Source organism: Phyllobates terribilis, unplaced genomic scaffold, assembly GCF_046119375.1.
Source record: "Phyllobates terribilis strain yellow unplaced genomic scaffold, ASM4611937v1 Scaffold_12__6_contigs__length_324123572, whole genome shotgun sequence".
Taxonomy (NCBI): domain Eukaryota; kingdom Metazoa; phylum Chordata; class Amphibia; order Anura; family Dendrobatidae; genus Phyllobates; species Phyllobates terribilis.
In genome coordinates this window covers 304,747,343-304,771,874 of record NW_027362772.1, presented here as the reverse complement: position 1 = coordinate 304,771,874, position 24,532 = coordinate 304,747,343, and the positions used below count along the sequence as shown (strand labels likewise).

The 24,532-nt window shown below is 49.1% G+C and overlaps 2 protein-coding genes across 2 annotated transcripts in view; both read left to right on the top strand.

Moving 5' to 3' along the window:
- The first annotated feature begins 10,315 nt into the window (after positions 1 to 10,315).
- On the top strand, positions 10,316 to 24,494 carry LOC141171821 (uncharacterized). Its single transcript, XM_073655452.1, has 7 exons — positions 10,316 to 10,480; positions 10,558 to 10,666; positions 10,810 to 10,955; positions 16,203 to 16,328; positions 16,418 to 16,597; positions 20,960 to 21,184; positions 24,427 to 24,494. The coding sequence occupies exons 2-7, from the start codon at positions 10,608 to 10,610 to the stop codon at positions 24,492 to 24,494; spliced, it is 804 nt and encodes a 267-aa protein (XP_073511553.1). The 5' UTR covers positions 10,316 to 10,480; positions 10,558 to 10,607.
- LOC141172794 (uncharacterized) overlaps positions 23,823 to 24,532 on the top strand; it is a 99,961-nt gene continuing 99,251 nt past the window's right edge. The window contains exon 1 of the mRNA XM_073657314.1: positions 23,823 to 23,921. The gene's annotated coding sequence lies outside the window, so the exon portion shown is untranslated. The remainder of the gene's footprint in view (positions 23,922 to 24,532) is intronic.

Genomic DNA, 24,532 nt, shown 5'->3' with positions numbered 1-24,532 from the left:
ACAGGGGTGCCACACTTTCTGTTGGACGATAACACCTAAACTTGCTAAAAACTTAAAAACAGGTCATTTGCTTGAACGCCAATGGTGAAAACACCAGTCCCCACAGGTCAAATATAAATTGCTCCTCCGCCTCAGGAGCTAAGAACCATAGATGAGAAAAAATCTGCCTTACTATCACAAGAGATAACAAATGCAAGCGACCGACCAGCACATGTATAGAAAATATACTCTGCAACGCACGCGACCTAAGACCTTCTGTGCCATCATCACAGCAACTCTGTGAAAAATCTACCCATCACTTCATGGGCAAAGTTTCTATCTGGTCCAAAAAAAAAAGCATCAAAAAATGGCATCAGGAATATTAATACCTCAACGTTGATCCACTAAGTGATCCAGAGATCACAAAAATCCTCCAGTGTCTCTGTAGGACGTGAGCCCTGGACCCCGGCCTGAGGTCACTCCTGCTGGAGTGCGCTGATCAATCAAGAATATGGTTAACTGTTACTGAAAGAAGTCATCATCGAGCCTCTCTTTTAAGGAAGCCCTCCATGGACCTGGCTGCTATGACTAGCTTCAGACTGGTTTCTAACCTACCCTTCATGGAGAAAGTCATAGAAAAGGCCATCGCTATCCAACTAGATACCAGACTGTCTGATCATTGCATCTATGACCATTTCTACTCTGAGCTTCAGAAAAAAACATAATACTGAACCATCTGCTCACGGCAAGAAACAGGGTGAAAGCACCATCCTAATACTCTTAGATATTTCTGCAACATTTGTACAGTTGCCTATGATTTCCTAATACACAGATTGAAGGATTTCTGCAGAATTCATGGCACCATTCCCAAGTGGTTCAGTTCCTTCTGGATGAACGTTCACAGAGAGTATCTATTGACTCCTCATCCTCCACGCAAGTTCCCATGAAATATGGATACCGCAGGGTTCAGTTCTATCCCCAATATATAAATGACAAATTTTGCATAAAAATATTACATGGGGATTTTACTGTGTATTCTTCCCTATTCATGAAAGGTATAAAATCTGTCGCATTGTCGCAGAAAGAGCACCGCACTGCTGCATACTTGACAATCCTAATATCAGCAACTTGTGTAGGACACATAAATCCAAAACACAACAAATAAGTATTAGGTTTAAAATATAATGTATTTATTAGATATTCTTTAAAATAAAGATATGAAAACAGATAAATACCCGTACTACAGACATGGGGTGTCAAACCATAAACCATTCAAAAAATATATGGGTATCACAGATGTTTATAAAGCCATAGCATAGTCAACTCAGCTAATATGAAAAATATCCTATATAACAGGTAGATAACCAATCCGCATCACAGGATATGTAAATAAATCACATTAGACAGAAGACATTATTACCTCACACAATTGTGAATAAAGATGAAGGTATGGGGACCACCACCGCTCCGACGCGCGTTTCGACACCTTTTTCAAGGAGCGCTGCAGCGCTGATATTATATTCTAGAGTTTTGGTAGAAAATTATTTTTCCGTTTGGATACCATTTGGAACTTGTTTGGATTGTTAATACTTGACAATCCACAGCGTCTGTGAATGTACCTGTGGAAAGCGTCTTCAAAGGTTGTACTGTAATTTGCTGCGGAGTTGCTTTGTGCAAAAATTGCAAACCCTTTAATACACGTTTCTTTCTCCTACTAATGTCCAGACATTTTCATTAGAAGTTTCTGTTAATTTAAAGTAACTTTTTACTTTCTCAGATACGTCTGTAAGGAAGGCAGCTCGGTTTCATGCCCTTCGGATGACCTTCATGGCTATCGTTGCCCTCCTGGGTTCTATTGCCCCAGTGGCACAAGTATTGAGATCCCGTGTGAGCCAGGAACATTTAGTCCTATGTCTGGGTCTAGTACGTGTCTACCATGTCCGGCTGGGAGCAGCTGTATGTATGTGTCCACAGTGGAGCCAATGAGCTGTCCCCGGGGTAAGTGTGCTTTCAAATTCAGAGTGCACACACCGATTTCCTTGAGGTACCAGCAAAATGGGAGTGAAGTTGACGCGCCCCCGGGGCAATGGGGTACTCGGCGTCCGGGCCTATGGATGCTGGGGGAATATGTCACAGTGGCTGGCCCGGTCCGTGGCCCAGGGCGGTCAACCAAAAAGGGGATTGTAACTTGGATACAAAATAAAGATAAAGTAAATAGTGTGTGACGCCACCTGTGGTATCTGGTAAGGTTTACCAGCGCTGCTGCAGACCTCCGGGGGGTGATGGGATGGCAGCTGGGATGTTTCTGCTCCCCACAGGCGGAGCGGGCCCCCGGGGCAGTGTGGAGTTTGATGGTGGGTGGTGATGCTGGGGCTTGTAGTGCAGGCGGGAAGGCGCAGCAGGAGTAACTGACAGAAACAGGGGATTCGCTTCAATACCTTTACTGGTGAGGATGTCAGGTACGGTCCAGGGTACTCGGTAGGATGTGTGCACTTCAGGACTTCTCCCCAGTGAGCAGGTATAAGGCCTCCTGGTCCGTGTCTGCCTCTCTGTATGCTCCTGGCCAGCCTGCAACTGGGCCTAGCTTATATGTCGTGCTGTTCCTTCACCTGTCGCTCGGTAGTAGGACCTTCTGCTGGCAACCACTATCCCTGGTAATGCTGGGGCCTTCGTGGTTCCTGCTCCTGTAATGGGTCTAGCTTCAGGTCGGCCAGGGACTTGTAGTCCTCCTGATCCCTACTGGGTATAAAGGGACCCTGTAGGCGCGGACCCGGTGTCCGGTTTGTATATCGGGGTGAGCCTCTATTGCTCCTCTGCCCCCTCAACTCCTCTCTCCTTCCCTCCTTGCCGTCGGCCACACTCGAGGCCCTCAGAACTCGGCAGCAGACGTGCTGCGTCTTCGCTGCTCTCAGCGTCAGCACGCTCTCAGACTCTCTGACTCTGTCTGATCTCACTGGACTAACTGAGCTGCCTGGCTCCACCCTCCATATATATATATCCCTAACGGGCTCCCTCTGGTGGTATGAGGTGGAAGGGTGGAGGTGTTTGTATGTAGTGAGGGCCTCTTGTGGAGAAATCCATCCATGCACCCTGGGTCCTGTGGTACCTGTGCACAGCAGGGTGCCACAAATTCCCCCTATACAGTATAAGAAGAAGTATTCACTGCACACTTATTTCTTGCGAAGTTGAAACTATTTTTATTCAAGTGCTACAAATATGTACAAATACACAATGGTGCTCCTCCTGGATTGGGACAGAAGGTGACGTTTCGATTCACAGGAATCGCTGTGGGCGATCAAACAGGAAATTATAAGCAAAATTGTAAATAGACAAAAGACTACTGTGCACTGATTTACATGTATTTGTGTATAGATAGACGAAACCATCGAAATCTACATGTACATTGGTACCATGAGCACAGAAAAGACCGTGGTAAACATAAAACAATATATACATATGTACAACTATATACAAATCTAATATCAAAATAAAATACCTGAACGATGACGTGGCATTATTGTTTATAGGGTCATAGTAACTAAGGGGAGGAACGCAACAAGCAGATACACCTACAGCGACCGAGGAATCCAAATGTCACCTTCTGTCGCAATCCAGGAGCACCGTTGCGTACTTGCACATGTTTGTAGCACTTGAATAAACATTGCTTCAACTTCCTAAGAAATGAGTGTGCAGTGAATACTTCTTCTGACTCCTGGGGTAACTGTGACTTGAACTTACAGGTCATAGCATGGAGATATAATAACTGTACTACATATGGTATGAGTGGAAGGACCCCAAACTTTGTATCATCTAGTTATACATGATAAATATGTAGTATTTCTTCTATGGTGAAAGCTCTGTTTATAGGTACTGCATTATGAAATGCCATCAGACTTATACAGCAGTGCTGTATAATGTTCATCACGCTGCTACTTTGTAGTAAGCATTTATCTCACCCCAGAGCTTGATTCACAGTTACACTGCTCAATACTGCTGTATAATTTTTTTCCACACTATTGCTTTCTAGTAAGTGTTTATCTTACTCCAGAGCTGGATTTACAGTAACACTGCTCAGTACTTCTGCATCATGTACTCCATGCTGCTGCTTCTGAACATGTGCTACGTAGAGAAAGGAGAGCAGCAATCCCTCATGGCTGTGTGTGCTGTGTATGGGAGACATCATAGCAGCTGATCTCCACCTACCAGCTCAGAGAAAACTGAAATGAAGAGACAGCTCTGGCAGAGGAAAATACTGGTGAAAAATTAAGGCTACAAGACACATAATGACCAGAAATAGTGTTATTCCTCATATGCACACACAACTCTGCTTATTCTGCCACCTGAAATGACAGGAACATTTTATTATATTGGTTTCTGGAGACTTCGATCTCTGTAATGACTGGAGAGTCATAAGCACGTATGATGCCAGCACGGCCTCCTGTATCTGCGCTGTATATTGGCCTCTGTAATAGTTCATGACAGAACCAGTAAAATACGTTGGAGTTACCCATATAAAGAACATGCAACTCAACATTTCATCCTTGTAGGTCACTACTGCCCGGCTATGACTGCAGCACCAATCCCATGTCCGGCTGGCACTATTAATCCTATAGCGGGGGCTCTGACACTTGCTTCATGTAAGAGGTGCCCAGCGGGGAGATACTGCCGCGGAGAAGCGAACTCTGAGCCCGATGGTAAAGTACTCAGCTCAAAGGATTAAAACTAACAATATTGCTGATTGTGTCACCTCCTCTTCAGATCTATAGTTTTCTTCTCCCGCTGCATTGTCTGTAGTTATATCCACAGTAACTCCAGTCAGTCACTGACACCAGCAGTATGGTCGTATAGGTCCTAGTACAACTATGAAAATTATTCCTATCTTGTAGTTATCCGGCATGTTAGTTCTGAGAAATCAAACATTGAAAGCACATTCAAATTAGCCTGCAAGTGGATTGGGGCGTGTCAGTTCACCTGGTGTACATCTGCACACCCCCAATGCGCTTACAGGTTAATTTTCACATCAAAATCATCCTGACTAGTGTTGAGCGAGCATGCTCGACACTGCTCGTTACTCACCCGAGCATCACGCTACTCGGGATGTTCGGCGAGCACCGAGCATTTCCGGGTTACTCGGGCGGGAGCTCTTGTCCCCTCCCTGCATGTTTGGCGCTCTTTACAGAGCCAATGAACATGCAGGGATTGCCAGCCAGTCACTGTAATGCTGCAGCCATGTTGTTTGTGGGCATTACAGTGATTGGCTGGCCGCACAGCGTCACCTCGAGTATTTAAAACCGGGCGCCGCCATCTTGGACACAGTCGCTCCGGATCAGACAGTGTAGGGAGAGTGCTGCTGAACTAGGGAGAGATTTATACTGCGAAATAGGTAGTGTAGGGTCTCTAAAGCCTGAAATATCAAACAAACAGTCCTTCTGAGGACTAATATCCATCCCAGATATCAGGCAGGCAGGCTGTATTACAGTCCTGTGTGCTGCTGCTGCTCAAATTGCTAGACTTAGCCCCAGGTCTCAGGGGCCAGGAAAAATCCTTTTTTTTTCATCTAAATCCTCTTCTTTTTTTTTTCCTCAGTCAGACTGTACAAATACCCGTCTTATTAACCTTTTGGTATCCCCCCCCCCCAAAAAAAAAAAAATTGAGTGTGTCTGTGAGTGTTCAGACACAAATATATCTGTTTAAAAGAGTCTGGTTTCGGACAGATAACTAGAACTGTGGTTTTGAAGTTCCACGGGTCAAATCTCTGTATTATCCACTTTTTTGCCTTTTTTACATAAAAAAAAAACAGTTTGAGTGACTCGCTGACTGTTCAGACACAAATATATCTGTTTAAAAGATTCTGTTGTAGGCCAGAGAAATAGAACTGTGGTTTTCCTCTTCTACGGTTCTAATCTCCTTTTTATTACCCTTTTCCCTTTTGCCATTGATAGTGCGAGTGTAAGCTATTTTACTTCATTTACAATGGGCAAGGCGCGTGGCAAGGGACGTGGAACTGGACGTTCTGGTGATGGTGCGTGCAGAGGACGGGGCCGTGGCCAAGGTGAAAATGTGCCACAACCAACAGCCACATCTCACTTCCAGTTCTTGACCGAATTACTAGGGAAGCACAGAACAACACCAGTATTGCGAACTGATCAGTGTGAACAGGTTATTAATTGGATAGCAGATAATACTTCCAGTTACCTGGGCACCACCACCTCCAGTCTGTCTTCCACACGGTCAAGTTTTAGTAGCCGTGAGTCTCGACCGCATACTCCTCCTCACCCTGATGCTCCTTCCTCCCACCATGCCGAGTGTCGTCAGACAGCAAGTGATCCCACACTTGGACACTCTGAAGAGCTGTTCACTGGTCCATTTCCATATTTGTGCCCCTCGCCTGCTCCGCTTAAAGTGGTGGAAGAGGAGATCCCATGTAGCGATGGCCAAGTATTGGAACAGCCACGGCCACAGAAAGGCGACGCTGGCAATTTGTCACAAGAGGTGGACGATGACGAGACACAATTGCCACGAAGTGAAGAGGAGGACCGTGGTGCGGAAGCGGAAGAGGAGGAGGTGGTGGATGATCTAGTAACTGACCCAACGTGGCAGAAGGACACGCAGAGCGAGGCCAGCAGCACACAGGGGGAGGGAGGCAGAGTACCCCAACAGGCAGGAAGAAGCAGTGTGGTGGCCGCAGACAGAAGGCGGGCAACCGTTCACCGTAACACCAACACGAGGGACGTTGCCAGTACAGTCGGTAGGTCTTCCAGAGTCTGGAATTTTTTTAAAGACTCTGCTGATAACCCCAAAAAGGCCATTTGTACCACCTGGCAGGCCAGCATCAGCAGGGGTGACAAAACTACCAGCCTGACCACCACCAGCATGATCAGGCACATGTCAGCAAAGCACCCGACTTCGTGGGGCGAACCCCAGGGTCCACGACCAGTGTCAGCGGGTGTCACTAGTGTTGAGCGAGCACTAAAATGCTCGGGTGCTCGAAGCTCGGGCCGAGCTCACCGTGATACTCGGGTGCTCTACCCGAGCAACGAGCCCAATGTTAGTCTATGGGAGACCCGAGCATTTTTGCGGCGGCACCCCTGGCAGTCTGTAGAAAGCCTAAAAAGTGCCCAAAACGATAGTGACTGTGCTTAAATTACATGGGGACAGCATGGGGATCGCCCCAGGAAGCATTTCTGACCCCCAGGTCACTGCTGTCAATAACGTGGTCAGAGGTTTTAAGCCACTTTTACGGAATCACAATAAAACGTTCAAAAACGAAACTGAAACTGTTTTCCTGTGAAATATGTTAAGGAACATCCTTTCCAGGGTAAAGACTTGTGTATAAGGTAAAATAAATAATCAAAAACAAAAATACTCCTCCACACCTTGGGCTATGTTCACAAGTAGCATTTTTTATGCGTTTTTGCACTTTTGTATTGCTTTCAACCGGGACAAATGCATTCACCGGGAAATGTCATTTTAACATTTTACAACCTTATCTGGCCATGTGCTGTGTGACACATGCATACAGTGCTGAAAAGACATGGGAACAACATGAGGAAGACCCCTGGAAGCATCTCTGACACCCAGGTCAATGCCTAAAAGTGTGCCCATCAGAAGTGATCCTTGCCGCATCAGAAGATGCAGACTTGCAACTATCCCCGTGCAAGTCCTTGTCTATCTGGGATGGATATTAGTCCTCAGAAGGACTGTTTGTTTGGTTTTGCAGGCTTTACAGACCCTACAGTACCTATTTCGCAGTATAAATCTCTCCCTAGCTCAGCAGCACTCTCCCTACACTGTCTGATCCGGAGCGACTGTGTCCAAGATGGCAGCTCCTGGTTTTAAATACTCGAGGTGACGCTGTGCGGCCAGCCAATCACTGTAATGCCCACAACCAACATGGCTGCTGCATTACAGTGACTGGCTGGCAATCCCTGCATGTTCATTGGCTCTGTAAAGAGCGCCAAACATGCAGGGCGGAGACCCGAGCTCCCGCCCGAGTAACCCGGAAATGCTCGGTGCTCGCCGAACATCCCGAGTAGTGAGATGCTCGGGCGAGTACCGAGCAGTGTCGAGCATGCTCGTTCAACACTAATAGAAACATGTCAGTCACATATATATGAAGTACAGTGATAGTGTTGGTTACTGTACTTGTCATTTAGTGTTAAAATAAAGGATTTATTAAAAAAAAAATTGGCGTGGGTTCCCCGTAATTTTAGTCTCTAGCGGAGGTTAAGCCGACGGCTCGGGCAGATGTTTGAAGCCTGGGAAGGGGGTAATATCCACGGAGCTTCCCAGGCTACTAATATCAGCCCCCAGCTGAATACCTAGCCTTTACTAACTATTAAAATGGGGGACCCCCAAAAAAATGATGTGGGGGCCCCCTATTTTAATAGCTAGCAAAGGCTAGGCAGACAGCTGGGGGCTGATATTAATAGCCCAGGAAGGGTGCCATGAATATTGGCCCCCTCCCAGGCTAGAAACACCAGCCGTCAGCTGCCTCAGAAATGGCGCATCCATAGGATGCGCCAATTCTGGCACTTAGCCTCGCTCTTCCCACTGCCCTGTAGCGGTGGCAGTGGGGTAATAGGGCTGGGGTTGATGTCAGCTTATAATGCCAGCTGACCTCAAGCTGAGGTGCATGTCATTATAGTGTTCTACGTCTGCTATATCTGTTATTAGTGGAAGCGCCCCCTTCATGTCTGTACATTTTATATCTGATATCACACATCGTACTTACGTATCGGCCTCCCCCTTCTGTGCGCAGGTCTGTGCGCTGCTGGATATTACTGTGAAGGAGAAGCAGCCGACAATATTCCTCAGAAGACCACCCGCTTTCCACTCAACGGACCTTGTCCCAGCGGCCATTACTGCCCTGAGGGGACGCTTTATCCGAAACCCTGTCCTGTCGGCACTCTGAAAAATATAACCGGTGCGTGGCTCCTACCCAGACCGTTCATTCCAGGACTATATCCATCTATAATGAGCGGTGACATCCGGAAGTCCTAGGAGAGATACAATATCAAGGACCGGGAACTAGGAGACAATGTATCTCCCATGAAGCCTCTGAACCTTCTCTGCGCTTCTCTTTTCCAGGTGGTTCCTCCATGGACAGCTGTGTGCCATGCTACGCTGGGTATTTTTGTGCCAGCGTCGGTCTGAGTTCACCCACAGGTTTGTGCTCAGCTGGATTCTTCTGCCCAGGGAACTTCACCTCTACCACCCCTACTGCTTTCCTGTGCCCAAAGGTAATGGAAAATCTTCTGAAAATGACCGTCTTTACATTTTGCATTTCTGGCTAATGATCCGCGTCCGAAAGTAATTAACTGCACCCATGTAATGTCACTAGAACGTGCTTCCAGTTTACGATTCAAGGGGATCAACTTCTAGGACTCTCCACCACCCCGGAGAATGAAGGGAGTGCGATGATAGAGCAACAATAACCTTAACAGACCATTAGTACAGATTCTATTGATTTACTCATCGGTTTTAGTGAATGTGTTTTTAGTTGAGCAGTAATGATCAGGAGTTGCGGACACATACCCGCGTGCGTTGTGGTTTTATCCTCCTTTTTAGCTCGGATACCATCAATAATTGCACAGCTTGTTTATTTAAGTCTCTCCTTGACACACAAGGAAATTGGAATGAGTTTTGGAAACCTTGAATCCAGAGTGACCTCCCGACCAAAGAGAAACATTCAGTCGTATCGAGTTACTCAATCAGAATATTATTCTATGTGTGATGGCATCAACAAATATCCAATATAGGTTCTGCAATCATTGTACGATCTGTGCTTGGTGACCGATGGCTAACAGGATATAAATCTGTCCTGGTGATGTGGTGGACACACAATGGCATCATGGCTGCAAAGCTTCCTGTAAAGTATTACTTATATATTATTATTGGCTCGGCTTCATGTTCATCCCAAAAGGAACAGATCACACGTAGTCATCTGACACTGAGCGAGAACACGTTGTATCTGGCATCAGATGTATTACAAATCCCAGCAAGAATCAATAAAATCTGCAAATACAAGATGTTCCGCGTGCCAGGTCCTGCTCACACTGCTGAGATTACGTCACAGTGTATAGTTGCGGCAATGAACAAAAAACTAGTTCAGGACGGGAGAGATGTTCCTTCTGCTTCTGTGGATATATAATGTATCAAGCATTTCTTATATCTGTCATGGGAGTTGTATGTCATCCTTACATTCACTGACTACAAGCAGAGATCTTGAAAATGCTGTGGGCTTCAACTCATATTATTAGAAAGTTGCAGAACTTTTTCTTTGCATAAATATTGAAAGTCTCCTTTTTTTCTATTCTCCATCTTGTCCAGGGTCATTTCTGTACTGCAGGATCATCTCATCCTATACCCTGCCCAACTGGACAGTACCAGCCAAATACCGGGTCTCATTCCTGCACCCCTTGCCAGCCAGGATTGTACTGCCAGGAAGCAGTGGCTGGCGACCCGCAGCTGTGCCCATCCCATTCTTATTGCCCTGCAGGTGTGTATTAGTCTTTGTGTGTTATATACTGCAGCTGTATGTATGTATTGGACACATTGACATCTTATATTTACTAGGGACACTTTTTCCTGTATCTTGCCCTAATGGGACCTATACACCTGTTGAAATGAGTGGTCTGAGAGAGAAGGGAGAATGTCTCCCCTGCCCCCCGGGACACTACTGCAGGTATCAGATCCGTCTATTGCACACATGGCTAATCATTGCTGATATTCGTGTACCCCCATTAACATGTATAGAACGTATTATCAATTGCAATAAGCATTCCACATGTGAACATACCCTAACTGACTGCCCTTCCTGATGCACAGGGGAGGCAAGGTGCAGGGACCTTGTGCGGCCGGTCATTTCTGCTTATCCGGCAGTTCAGAATACACACCGTACATCCAGAACTTCAGCCGGAGCTCACTGACTGAGTGTAACTGGGGCCAGATGTGTGCAGGGGTCTGTCCACCAGGTGAGTAGTGCAATCAGTGATTAGTACGTTTGTAAAGACAGGTAACATGGAGTAAAACCAAAGCTATAAATGGTGCAAGCTTTAGAAATCTGGCAAAATAGATATATTTTCCTAATCCCCCAATTTAGTTATGGTGGATGGGGGGATAACATATACTGCACGTGCCAATAATTGCAGCCGGACCCCCTTTTTTTTTCTTTTTTATGCCCCTTTTTTTAAGCCAAACTTCTTCTATTCTTGTTACTCACCTCCTTCTTCGTCTTCATGCCTTGTACCTTACCATCAAATGCACAGTTGCATGGGCCGTGTTTAATGATGGAACATCCCATCACTTAGGAACTCTGCCACCTTTTTGAGGAAGTCTCAACTTTTTTCTGGGAGCCTCCTGGATGTTCTGGGAGAGTTGGGATGACTTGATCTCTAGTTGCAGTGGGGAGAGGTTTCTGTTGCATATGCAACTGGACTGAGGCCTATGACCAGGAGGTAGTAAGGAGGAGGGTATTCTGGGATCTTATGCTATTTTTATGTGCATCCATTGAGCTGTGAGACTTGCTGTACATCATTGTACTTCCAGCATTTTGTTACTGCTGTCTGGACAATACTTTTCATCTCAGAATGTCACATTATCCTCATCTCATATTAACTCCAGTTTGGGCTGTGTCACAAGCTCGCACTTGCGAAAAGCAATGGGTCTAATTGACCCTTCAACCACACATAACATATCGTACATTACAAGAGGAACCACCACATCCTAAATGAGACTTAGGAAAAGATATTTATCAATATTTCATTCCTGTGTCTCACAGAAATAACGCTAATAGTCTGCCGCTCGCAGTCTGCCGCTCGCAGTCTGCCGCTCGTAGTCTGCCGCTCGCAGTCTGCCGCTCGTAGTCTGCCGCTCGTAGTCTGTCGCTCGCAGTCTGCCGCTCGTAGTCTGCCGCTCGTAGTCTGCCCCTCGTAGTCTGCCCCTCGTAGTCTGCCCCTCGGAGTCTGCCGCTCGTAGTCTGCCCCTTCGCAGTCTGCCGCTCGCAGTCTGCCGCTCGTAGTCTGCCGCTCGCTGTCTGCCGCTCGCTGTCTGCTGCTCGCAGTCTGCCCCTCGTAGTCTGCCGCTCGCAGTCTGCCGCTCGTAGTCTGCCCCTTCGCAGTCTGCCGCTCGCAGTCTGCCGCTCGCTGTCTGCCGCTCGCTGTCTGCTGCTCGCAGTCTGCCGCTGGTAGTCTGCCCCTCGCAGTCTGCCGCTCGCAGTCTGCCCCTCGCAGTCTGCCCCTCGCAGTCTGCCGCTCGCAGTCTGCCGCTCGCAGTTTGCCGCTCGTAGTCTGCCCCTCGCAGTCTGCCGCTCGCAGTCTGCCGCTCGCAGTCTGTCGCTCGCAGTCTGTCGCTCGCTGTCTGTCGCTCGCAGTCTGTCGCTCGCTGTCTGTCGCTCGCAGTCTGTCGCTCGCAGTCTGTCGCTCGCAGTCTGCGCTCGCAGTCTGCCGCTTGTAGTCTGCCGCTCTCAGTCTGTCGCTCGCTGTCTGTCGCTCGCAGTCTGTCGCTCGCAGTCTGTCGCTCGCTGTCTGCCGCTCGTAGTCTGCCGCTCGCAGTCTGCCGCTCATAGTCTCCACCTTATAGTCTGCCGCTCATAGTCTGTCGCTCGTAGTCTGTCGCTCGCAGTCTGTCGCTCGTAGTCTGTCGCTCGCTGTCTGTCGCTCGCTGTCTGTCGCTCTCAGTCTGTCGCTCGCAGTCTGTCGCTCGCAGTCTGTCGCTCGCAGTCTGCCGCTCGTAGTCTGCCGCTCGTAGTCTGCCGCTCGCAGTCTGCCGCTCATAGTCTCCACCTTATAGTCTGCCGCTCATAGTCTGTCGCTCGCAGTCTGTCGCTCGCTGTCTGTCGCTCGCAGTCTGTCGCTCGCTGTCTGTCGCTCGCTGTCTGTCGCTCGCTGTCTGTCGCTCGCAGTCTGTCGCTAGCAGTCTGCCGCTCGCAGTCTGTCGCTCGCAGTCTGTCGCTCGCAGTCTGTCGCTTGCAGTCTGCCGCTCGTAGTCTGCCGCTCGTAGTCTGCCGCTCGCAGTCTGCCGCTCATAGTCTCCACCTTATAGTCTGCCGCTCATAGTCTGTCGCTCGTAGTCTGCCGCTCGCAGTCTGCCGCTCGCAGTCTGCCGCTCATAGTCTCCACCTTATAGTCTGCCGCTCATAGTCTGCCGCTCGTAGTCTGTCGCTCGTAGTCTGCCGCTCGTAGTCTGCCGCTCGCAGTCTGCCGCTCATAGTCTCCACCTTATAGTCTGCCGCTCATAGTCTGTCGCTCGTAGTCTGCCGCTCGCAGTCTGCCGCTCGCAGTCTGCCGCTCATAGTCTCCACCTTATAGTCTGCCGCTCATAGTCTGCCGCTCATAGTCTGTCGCTCGTAGTCTGCCGCTCGTAGTCTGCCGCTCGCAGTCTGCCGCTCATAGTCTCCACCTTATAGTCTGCCGCTCATAGTCTGCCGCTCGTAGTCTGCCGCTCGCAGTCTGCCGCTCGCAGTCTGCCGCTCATAGTCTCCACCTTATAGTCTGCCGCTCATAGTCTGTCGCTCGTAGTCTGTCGCTCGCAGTCTGTCGCTCGCAGTCTGTCGCTCGCTGTCTGTCGCTCGCTGTCTGTCGCTCGCAGTCTGTCGCTCGCTGTCTGTCGCTCGCTGTCTGTCGCTCGCAGTCTGTCGCTCGCAGTCTGTCGCTCGCAGTCTGTCGCTCGCAGTCTGTCGCTCGTAGTCTGTCGCTCGCAGTCTGTCGCTCGCAGTCTGCCGCTCATAGTCTCCACCTTATAGTCTGCCGCTCGTAGTCTGTCGCTCGTAGTCTGTCGCTCGCAGTCTGTCGCTCGCTGTCTGTCGCTCGCAGTCTGTCGCTCGCAGTCTGTCGCTCGCTGTCTGTCGCTCGCTGTCTGTCGCTCGCAGTCTGTCGCTCGCAGTCTGTCGCTCGCTGTCTGTCGCTCGCTGTCTGTCGCTCGCAGTCTGTCGCTCGCAGTCTGTCGCTCGCTGTCTGTCGCTCGCAGTCTGTCGCTCGCAGTCTGCCGCTCGCAGTCTGTCGCTCGCAGTCTGTCGCTCGCAGTCTGTCGCTCGCAGTCTGCCGCTCGTAGTCTGCCGCTCGCAGTCTGCCGCTCATAGTCTCCACCTTATAGTCTGCCGCTCATAGTCTGTCGCTCGTAGTCTGTCGCTCGCAGTCTGTCGCTCGCAGTCTGTCGCTCGCAGTCTGTCGCTCGTAGTCTGTCGCTCGCTGTCTGTCGCTCGCTGTCTGTCGCTCGCAGTCTGTCGCTCGCAGTCTGTCGCTCGTAGTCTGCCGCTCATAGTCTCCACCTTATAGTCTGCCGCTCATAGTCTGTCGCTCGTAGTCTGTCGCTCGCAGTCTGTTGCTCGCAGTCTGTCGCTCGCTGTCTGTCGCTCGCTGTCTGTCGCTCGCAGTCTGTCGCTCGCTGTCTGTCGCTCGCAGTCTGTCGCTCGCTGTCTGTCGCTCGCAGTCTGTCGCTCGCAGTCTGTCGCTCGCAGTCTGTCGCTCGTAGTCTGTCGCTCGCAGTCTGTCGCTCGCAGTCTGTCGCTCGCAGTCTGCCGCTCGCAGTCTGCCGCTCATAGTCTCCACCTTATAGTCTGCCGCTCATAGTCTGTCGCTCGTAGTCTGTCGCTCGCAGTCTGTCGCTTGCAGTCTGTCGCTCGCAGTCTGTCGCTCGTAGTCTGTCGCTCGCTGTCTGTCGCTCGCTGTCTGTCGCTCGCAGTCTGTCGCTCGCAGTCTGTCGCTCGCAGTCTGCCGCTCGTAGTCTGCCGCTCGCAGTCTGCCGCTCATAGTCTCCACCTTATAGTCTGCCGCTCATAGTCTGTCGCTCGTAGTCTGTCGCTCGCAGTCTGTCGCTCGCAGTCTGTCGCTCGCTGTCTGTCGCTCGCTGTCTGTCGCTCGCAGTCTGTCGCTCGCTGTCTGTCGCTCGCAGTCTGTCGCTCGCTGTCTGTCGCTCGCTGTCTGTCGCTCGCAGTCTGTCGCTCGCAGTCTGTCGCTCGCAGTCTGTCGCTCGTAGTCTGTCGCTCGCAGTCTGTCGCTCGCAGTCTGCCGCTCGCAGTCTGCCGCTCATAGTCTCCACCTTATAGTCTGCCGCTCATAGTCTGTCGCTCGTAGTCTGTCGCTCGCAGTCTGTCGCTCGCAGTCTGTCGCTCGTAGTCTGTCGCTCGCTGTCTGTCGCTCGCTGTCTGTCGCTCGCAGTCTGTCGCTTGCAGTCTGTCGCTCGCAGTCTGTCGCTCGCAGTCTGCCGCTCATAGTCTCCACCTTATAGTCTGCCGCTCATAGTCTGTCGCTCGTAGTCTGTCGCTCGCAGTCTGTCGCTCGCAGTCTGTCGCTCGCTGTCTGTCGCTCGCTGTCTGTCGCTCGCAGTCTGTCGCTCGCTGTCTGTCGCTCGCTGTCTGTCGCTCGCAGTCTGTCGCTCGCAGTCTGTCGCTCGCTGTCTGTCGCTCGCTGTCTGTCGCTCGCAGTCTGTCGCTCGCAGTCTGTCGCTCGTAGTCTGTCGCTCGCAGTCTGTCGCTCGCAGTCTGCCGCTCGCAGTCTGCCGCTCATAGTCTCCACCTTATAGTCTGCGGCTCGTTGTCCGCATGTCGTAGTCTGTCGCTCATTCATAGACACAAATAACCTTTATCATCAGGGTTACATTGTCAAGTCTCCTCATATTTAGCCTTTAAATTAAAGTCTGCTCTTGTTTCTCTGTTGGCATGTAAAGGGAACCTGTCAGGATGACTTTACCACTGGGCTTAGTCGTAAGGCTGTATAGGTCTAAGTACGACAATGAAAATGATACCTATCTTGTAGTAATTCAATGTGCCAGCACTGAAAAGTCAAGCTGAAAATTAGCCTGGAAGTGCATTAGGGTCGTGGCGATACTCTGACTCCATTGACATGCCGACAATGCACTTTCAGGCTAATGTACATGTGGCTTCAAAGCTTAATCTCTCAGCACTGGAATGCTGGGTGACTACATGATGGTATCTTTTTTTCTTTTTGTGCATATACAGCCGTATCACAGGTTTCAGTAGTAAAATAATCCTAAAAGGTTCCCTTTAAGTTTCATGAAGTTTTGCAACTCTCTATTATTTTTCTATCTATTTGTTACCATTTCCATGATTTGTGCAGTAGACATTTGAGAATTCAGCCATTCTAGCCTTTTTTTTCCTCCAATAGACTTAACTGTGTTAACACATCCCATCCCATCAAAATTAATGGAAACCATTTCTTCATGTCGACATATTACGTTGGGTCACTTGTGATTTCTTTTTCTAGGTTTCTATTGCCAGGAGGGAGCCATGTTGCCCACCCCATGCCCTGCTAGCACAGTAAGAAGCTCTCCGGGGGGCAGGCACCGTGAGGATTGTGTGTCCTGCCCTCGAGGATACTGGTGTAAAGAAGGTGCTGTTACAATTTAATTATACTCATTTTTTTTTAAGAAATCATTGACATCCTTTGATTATCATAGCTATAAATATTTCCTTAATTAGGAAATCCAGTGCCTGTTCTGTGCCCGCCTGGATATTACTGCAGTGAGGGAAATCAGAGCAATTCTGGACATACAGGAGAACCACAGGAGTGCCCTGTTCATACGTACCAAGCCCTAACAGGAGCGGAGAGAGCCAGTGACTGCCAGCCATGTCCCCCGGGCTATTACTGCAAACTACAAGGTTGGAAATATATATATATATATACAGTATCTGCTGTAAGGCAGCGCTATTCATCACGCTGAGGGTAGTCACTTCACCGGGTCAATTAAAGCACACATCCAACGTTTTCCGGTAATATGTAGTCCAGCAGTTTATTACACCTCATAAATTGTTTATAACATAGTCCATCTCAGTGGCTCGCAAGAATGTTACACATGTATCCTAGAGCCTTTTCAGTGGCAGCTATGCCCGCTAGGCTTCAAATACAGACTTCAGCAAGGTAGAGCAACAATATTCACTTAAAGTGCCAGTTTACCTTTGCCGGGTCTCAGCTGCTTCTATCAGCTCGGTTCTGCCACTGCTGTGGCTTTAAGGCTCCCAGACGTAGTCTCCAGGCCACGTGCCTTCCAAGGCTACTGGTATCTCAAACACAGGGATCCAGCCTCTGCCTTCCAGGCTAGTGGAGTCCCACACAGGGACCAGGCCTCTTGCCTTCCAAGGCTACTGGTATCCCAAACACAGGGATCCAGCCTCTGCCTTCCAGGCTTGACCAGGCCTCTCTCTCTCTCTGTTTCAAAACCACCAGGATTTATATATTCTTCTGTGCACACAGGACCTGTGATGATGTCACAGTCATGTGATCAGTCACCTGAGGGGGAGGTAAATGGTCAGCCAGAACACACCCCCTGGACATTTTAGCAATGCAGCAAGCCGCTGCATTACACTGCATAGAATTTAGACTAGTCATCAGTGTTTTATACATGTAGTGGCATAACCTCTGGGACCCTACTGATCATAAAGGGTCTTGACTTGTTTAACCATTTCTTAAAAGGAAGCTATTGTAAATGTGTGCATATTTGTCACACTACAATAATACACTGAAGAGTGCCCTAGATGAAGCAGCACCTTTTACACGCAGAAAGACCCGACACAGACAACGGCAGCCCTGGCACACAATGCAAACACGTTTTCTTCAGCGTCAGTGGAGAAAATCTCTCTTAGCAGAGTATTTCATCCACTATAAGTTTATGCTCAAAACCTATAACTCTGCCCCTCGTCTATCCAACAATCCAAAACGACTTTTTGAAACCTTAAACTCTCTCCTGAGCCCTAAAGCACAGAACCCCATCACCAACCTCAGCGGTGAAAATCTGGCCACTTATTTCCTAGAAAAAATGAACCATATCCATCAGGACATCTCAGCCCAATCTCCTCAGTGCCTGGATCCCCTTCCCTGTCGCACTTCAAGCTCACTAGGCATCTTTGAGCCTGTTACAGAAGAAAAAAGTTACCCAGCTCCTCATTTCTTCTCGACCTACAACCTGCAACAGTGACCCCATTCCTTCACATCTCCTGCAGTCTCTCTCACCGGTGGTCACCACTCACCTGACTAAAATATTTAACCTCTCTCTTTCTTCAGGTATCTTTCCCTCCTCATTTAAACATGCCATCATAACCCCTTTACTTAAAAACCATCCCTGGACTAGAACTGCACGGCTAACTACAGACCCGTCTCTAATCTTCCCTTCATCTCTAAACTCCTGGAAGGCTTGGTCCACTCCCGTCTGATCCACTATCTCTCAGATAACTCTCTTCTCTACAATCTGGTTTCTGCTCTTTACACTCCACTGAAACTGCCCTCACTAAAGTCTCTAATGATCTACTAACAGCTAAATCCAATGGTCACTGCTCCCTGCTGATTCTCCTGGATATCTCTGCAGTATTCGACACTGTGGATCACCAGCTCCTCCTCACTATGCTCCGCTCTATAGACCTCAAGGACACCGTTCTCTCCTGGTTCTCCTCCTACTTCTCTGACCGCTCCTTCATTGTATCTTTTGCCGGCTCCTCTTCCTCTCCTTGTCCCCTTACTATCGGGGTCCCGCAGGGCTCAGTCCTAGGCCCCCTCCTCTTCTCTCTATACACTGCCCCTTTTGGACAAACCATCAGCAGATTTGGGTTCCAGTATCATCTCTATGCTGACGACACCCAATTATACTCTTCTTCCCCTGACATCACCCCTATCCTAATACAAAATACCAAGGATTGTCTGTCCGCTGTCTCTAACATCATGTCCTCCCTCTATCTGACATTGAATCTCTCCAAAACTGAACTTCTTGTGTTTCCCCCCTCTACTAACCTAACTCTACCTAACATCGAAATTACCTTGGAGGGTTCAACCATAACTCCCAGCATCATGCCCGCTGCCTTGGGGTCATATTCAACACTAACCTTTCCTTTACTCCCCATATCTGATCACTCACTCGCTCTTGTCACCTGCACCTTAAAAACATCTCCAGAATCCGACCTTTTCTCACCTTTGAAACTGCTAAAATTCTTTAGGCTATGTGCCCACGATGCAGAAATGCTGCAGAATTTTTCCGCATCTCCCTGGCAGGAAAAACGCATGCGGATTTTACTTGCGTTTTTCCTGCCAGGTAGAAGCTTTTGTCAAGCTTTTTCTGCATGCAGGTTGACAAGCGCTTTCCAAGCGATTTTAGCATCACTTGGAAAAGTGCTTGACAACTTGGTCACACTATATAAATCCATGCTGCCGGCATGGATTTTATATAGTGTGACCAAGTTAGTTAAAAAAAGAATAAAAATGGTAAAAAATAATAAAAAAAAGCCATTATACTCACCTTCTGATGGCCCCCAGTCTCCTTCTCCGGTCTCCACGGCGGCTCGCGATGATCTAAAAGGACCTTCCATGATGTCAATTAGTCATGTGACAGGTCACGCAACTGCCTGTGGTACCTGGGTCTGGAGGAGAGTCTCCTCTTCTCCAGACCTGGGTACCATCCGCACATTGAACCGCATGATATCCGCATGTGCACATGTAGTGATGCTGATATTATGCGATTCAATGCAAGTCAATGGCGGGAATTACGCTGCGTGTCCGCAAAATTAATGAACATGCTGCGTATTTTTCCGCAGTGATAATCCACAGCGGAAACTGCCGCAGCATGTGAACAGCACATGCGGATTATCATTGAGGAACATGGGGCACGTATTACCAAGCGTTTTTTAAGCGTTTTCGCAGCGGAAATTGCGCGGCAAAAACGCTTGAAAAATGCATAGTGGGAACGCAGTCTAACTGTCGCTCTCATTCACTCTCGTCCAAACTTTCTCCTCTCCAATCCGTCCTGAATGCGGCAGCCAGGGTCGTATTTTGGTCCAGCTGCTTCACCGATGCCTCCACCTTGTGCCAGTCATTACACTGGTTACCCATTCGCTACAGGGTCCAATATAAACTATTCGCTCTCACCCACAAAGCTCTCCACAGTTCTGCACCACCTTATATCTCGTCTCTCATCTCTGTCTATCGCCCTACACGTGCCCTCCGTTCTACAAATGACCTAAGACTAAAATCCCCCATAACCCGAACCTCGCACCTCCGTCTCCAAGACTTCTCTCGTGCTGCACCAGTTCTTTGGAATGCTCTACCCCAGACGATCCGACTGATGCCTAGCGCGCTTTAAAAACCACTCTATCTCTATAAACAAGCCTACCACCTCAACTACTCAGTAAACTAACCTTCCCTTGTCCCCTCCTTCTAAATATTATTCAGAATCTGCCCCCTACTATTCATCTGTCTCCACACCCTCCATGCACACGATAACTGCACTCGATACTTGAGTATTGCACTGAAACATACAGGCTGATGACCGGATCATGCAGCTTTATATGAAAATCCCGACTTATTATAATTGCCAGACCTGAAATAACAAGCACTTTTCACCTATTGTGTCCCCCCATTTCCTTGTAGAATGTAAGCAGCGAGCAGCCGGACCCTCACTCCTAATGTAACTGTTTAAACTGTCTTAAATTGTATTGAATTTATTGTCTGTACATGTCCCCGCTTAATTGTAAAGTGCTGCGGAATATGTTGGCGCTATATAAATAAAAATTATTATTATTATATGGAGATAGTGATATGGCTGTATAGGCTCTTGCCCCCCAATAGAAATGACACCTTTTTTTGTAGATGTGAAATGTGCCAGTCTTGAGAAATACTATAAAAATAAATAAAATGCTGCCTGAGTCTTGAATCCATCTTCGATCCACTGCAGAGGCTCCAGTTGTTACCCCCCTCCATCTTTGTGGGGTGCTACCAGCCTCAGCGCTGAGCCAATAAGTGTGGCCTAGGAGCACTGCAGCCAATGATTGCTGCAGCGGTCACATGCAGGCTGCTTGTAAATAAAGTCCTGGGGGGACGAGCAGATTGTATACAGGTTGCTGATGATTTTATTCTTATTTTTTATTGTAATGTTATTTCTTTTCATTACTCCTGTAACAGGGTTAATTCCACTTAACCTCATAAGAATTACCACAATGTCCTTGCAGTTCTTTGGTAGACTTATTTCTATATTTTTATCTTAGGTACTGTTATGTATGAAGACCACCCATGCCCCCCAGGGTACTGGTGCCCAGGGACGAGCGAGCCATTGGCCTGCCCTGCTGGCACTGTAAGAACTGAATCAGGAGCTTCATCCGTTCAGGACTGTGAGATCTGCCCCCCGGGATATTACTGCCCAGACCCTGAGGTCACTCTGGTGGTCAACATTATAGGAATCCCCTGCAGACCGGGCTACGAGTGCCCAACTGGTACGTGAACAAGTTTTATGAACTAATCGGTAAAACTAGTTTCATACATTCAATTTTCACAGTCTGAATACAGACCATGGTGTCCGGACCAGATGTAGGTCTTCCTACTCAAACTAAAACCCCTTTTGTATGCTTATTGGTTAGGCTCTGTACCCAGGGGTAGCAACTTGTGAGGCAGTCTCTATTACCTGCATCATCTGAAGGGTTAAAAGGTTTAGGATCTGTGGAAACTCCCATCATTGTCATAAGATATCAGGTGTAAAGGCATCACCTGCTGTGCATGGAGTGGGCAGAGTGGGAGAGTGATACACCTGCTGTTGATGGAGTGGGCACAGTGGGAGTGGGAGACACTTGCTGTTGATGGAGTGGGCACAGTGGGAAAGGGTGACACCTGCTGTTGATGGAGTGGGCACAGTGGGAGTGGGAGACACCTGCTGTTGATGGAGTGGGCACAGTGGGAGTGGGAGACACCTGCTGTTGATGGAGTGGGCACAGTGGGAAAGGGTGACACCTGCTGTTGATGGAGTGGGCACAGTGGGAGAGGGAGACGCTTGCTGGGGAGGGAGTGGGCAGAGTGGGAGTGGGAGACACCTGCTGTGGATGGAGTGGGCACAGTGGGAAAGGGATACACCTGCTGTGGATGGAGTGGGCACAGTGGGAGATGGAGACACCTGCTGTGGATGTAGTGGGCACAGTGGGAGTGGGAGACACCTGCTGTGGATGGAGTGGGCACAGTGGGAGAGGGATACACCTGCTGTGGATGGAGTGGGCAGAGTGGGAGAGGGAGACACCTGCTGTGGATGGAGTGGGCACAGTGGGAGAGGGATACACCTGCTGTGGATGGAGTGGGCACAGTGGGAGAGGGATACACCTGCTGTGGATGGAGTGGGCACAGTGGTAAAGGGATACAACTGCTGTGGATGGAGTGGGCACAGTGGGAGTGGGAGACACCTGCTTTGGATGAAGTGGGCACAGTGGGATTGGTAGACACCTGCTGTTGATGGAATGGGCACAGTGGGATTGGGAGACACCTGCTCTGGATGGAGTGGGCACAGTAGGAGAGGGAGACACCTGCTGTGGGTGGAGTGGGCACAGTGGGATTGGGAGACACCTGCTCTGGATGGAGTGGGCACAGTAGGAGAGGGAGACACCTGCTGTGGGTGGAGTGGGCACAGTGGGAGAGGGATAGACCTGCTGTGGATGGAGTGGGCACAGTGGGAGTGGGAGACACCTGCTGTGGATGGAGTGGGCACAGTGGGAGAGGGAGACACTTGCTGTGGATGGAGTGGGCACAGTGGGAGAGGGAGACACCTGCTGTGGATGGAGTGGGCAGAGTGGGAGTGGGAGACACCTGCTGTGGATGGAGTGGGCACAGTGGGAGAGGGATACACCTGCTGTGGATGGAGTGGGCACAGTGGGAGTGGGAGACACCTGCTGTGGATGGAGTGGGCACAGTGGGAAAGGGATACACCTGCTGTGGATGGAGTGGGCACAGTGGGAGTGGGAGACACCTGCTGTGGATGGAGTGGGCACAGTGGGAGAGGGAAACACCTGCTGTGGATGGAGTGGGCACATTGGGAGTGGGAGACACCTGCTGTGGATGGAGTGGGCACAGTGGGAGAGGGATACACCTGCTGTGGATGGAATGGGCACAGTGGATGTAGGAGACACCTGCTGTGGATGGAGTGGGCACAGTGGGAGTGGGAGACACCTGCTGTGGATGGAGTGGGCGCAGTGGAAATGGGAGACACCTGCTGTGGATGGAGTGGGAACAGTGGGTGTGGGAGACTCCTGCTGTTGATGGAGTGGGCACAGTGGGAGAGGGATACATGTGCTGTGAATGGAATGGGCACAGTGGGAGTGGGAGACACCTGCTGTGGATGGAGTGGGCACAGTGGGAGAGGGATACATGTGCTGTGAATGGAATGGGCACAGTGGGAGTGGGAGACACCTGCTGTGGATGGAGTGAGCACAGTGGGAGTGGGAGATACCTGCTGTGGATGGAGTGGGCACAGTGGGAGAGGGAGACACCTGCTGTGGATGGAGTGGGCACAGTGGGAGAGGGAGACACCTGCTGTGGATGGAGTGGGTACAGTGGGAGTGGGAGACTCTTGCTGTGGATGGAGTGGGCACAGTGGGAGTGGGAGACTCCTGCTGTGGATGGAGTGGGCACAGTGGGAGTGGGAGACTCTTGCTGTGGATGGAGTGGGCACAGTGGGAGTGGGAGACACTTGCTGTGGATGGAGTGGGCACAGCTTCTTATGGACAGAACTATATGCCCACCTGCAGTAATGCACCCATTTGGCCAATATTCAGGGTATTATAAGTGTTTTAATTGGAGTTTGGTCCCGTTGTCTACTATTGCAGTACATTTCTCCTATTGCAGGTTTTTAATAAATACACAGAAAATTTACTTCGCTGACACATTGTAACAAACAACAACAGATTAAAACCAGTTTACAGCCTCTTAATGTAATTTCAATACGAGTTCCCTGAAATCAATCATATCTGTGGATTAAAGCACAATGCATATTGGAAAGTTACAGAACGTTCATTATGCAATGATTACATGGGATTTACATAAGATTATAAGTCTGGCGTACATTACTTATTTAATTCACCTTTGGGACAATTCATAATCTGAAATTTAAATCAGACTTTAAGTTGATCTGAGGATACAGGTGGCAGAGGCGAGAGTCGGAGATAATCCAGGTGGAGATCATCGCAGATTAGTATAGTAAGTATGCATAAGATCACTATCTGCGGATGATACAATGACAGTCGCTGATTATCAAAGGATTAGATACAGTAAATACCAGTGATGCTTCACCATCAGGACGCTCATTAGGAAAAGGCATTGCTTTGCTGCAAGATGGCACTGCTGTCGTTTATTATCCTTAAAGGGATTTTCCAGCCTAATCTAGATGTCACTTTTACACTGGTTAGGTGATCAGTGTGGGTGCACTGAGATCTCCAGAATGGGGCGCTTGTGTACCCGGTTCACTCCTGGCTGCAAGACTGCAGACAGGACTAGTTGCATGAAGAAAGCACAATCCGCTGGGTCCAGAGATTGGCTGCAGTGCTGTAGACGTGACCTCACCGCTGCAGCCAGTAAACAATCACCAGAGACAGCGCTGGACCCGGGGACACTGTTTTTATGTTTAACGCAGGCACACTAATGCCATACAGAATGAGGAAAGCCTATTTTTTTAGAAAATCTGACAAGTTATTTGATATTGTAGAACAGTCGATTGCATTGGTGATCAGTAACGGTGGAGATCTGGCAGTCAGTGATCTAGGAAAGATGTGACAACCCACGATGTAAGCAATGAACTTCAGATAATGAGT

Bases quoted from the DNA above. Each gene is read 5' to 3' on its own strand.
- LOC141171821 (XM_073655452.1), top strand. From the start codon at position 10,608: ATGAGTGGTCTGAGAGAGAAGGGAGAATGTCTCCCCTGCCCCCCGGGA. The intron at 10,667-10,809 runs GTATCAGATCCG...CCTGATGCACAG, and splicing joins CCCCCGGGACACTACTGCAG to GGGAGGCAAGGTGCAGGGAC. The intron at 10,956-16,202 runs GTGAGTAGTGCA...TTCTTTTTCTAG, and splicing joins TGCAGGGGTCTGTCCACCAG to GTTTCTATTGCCAGGAGGGA.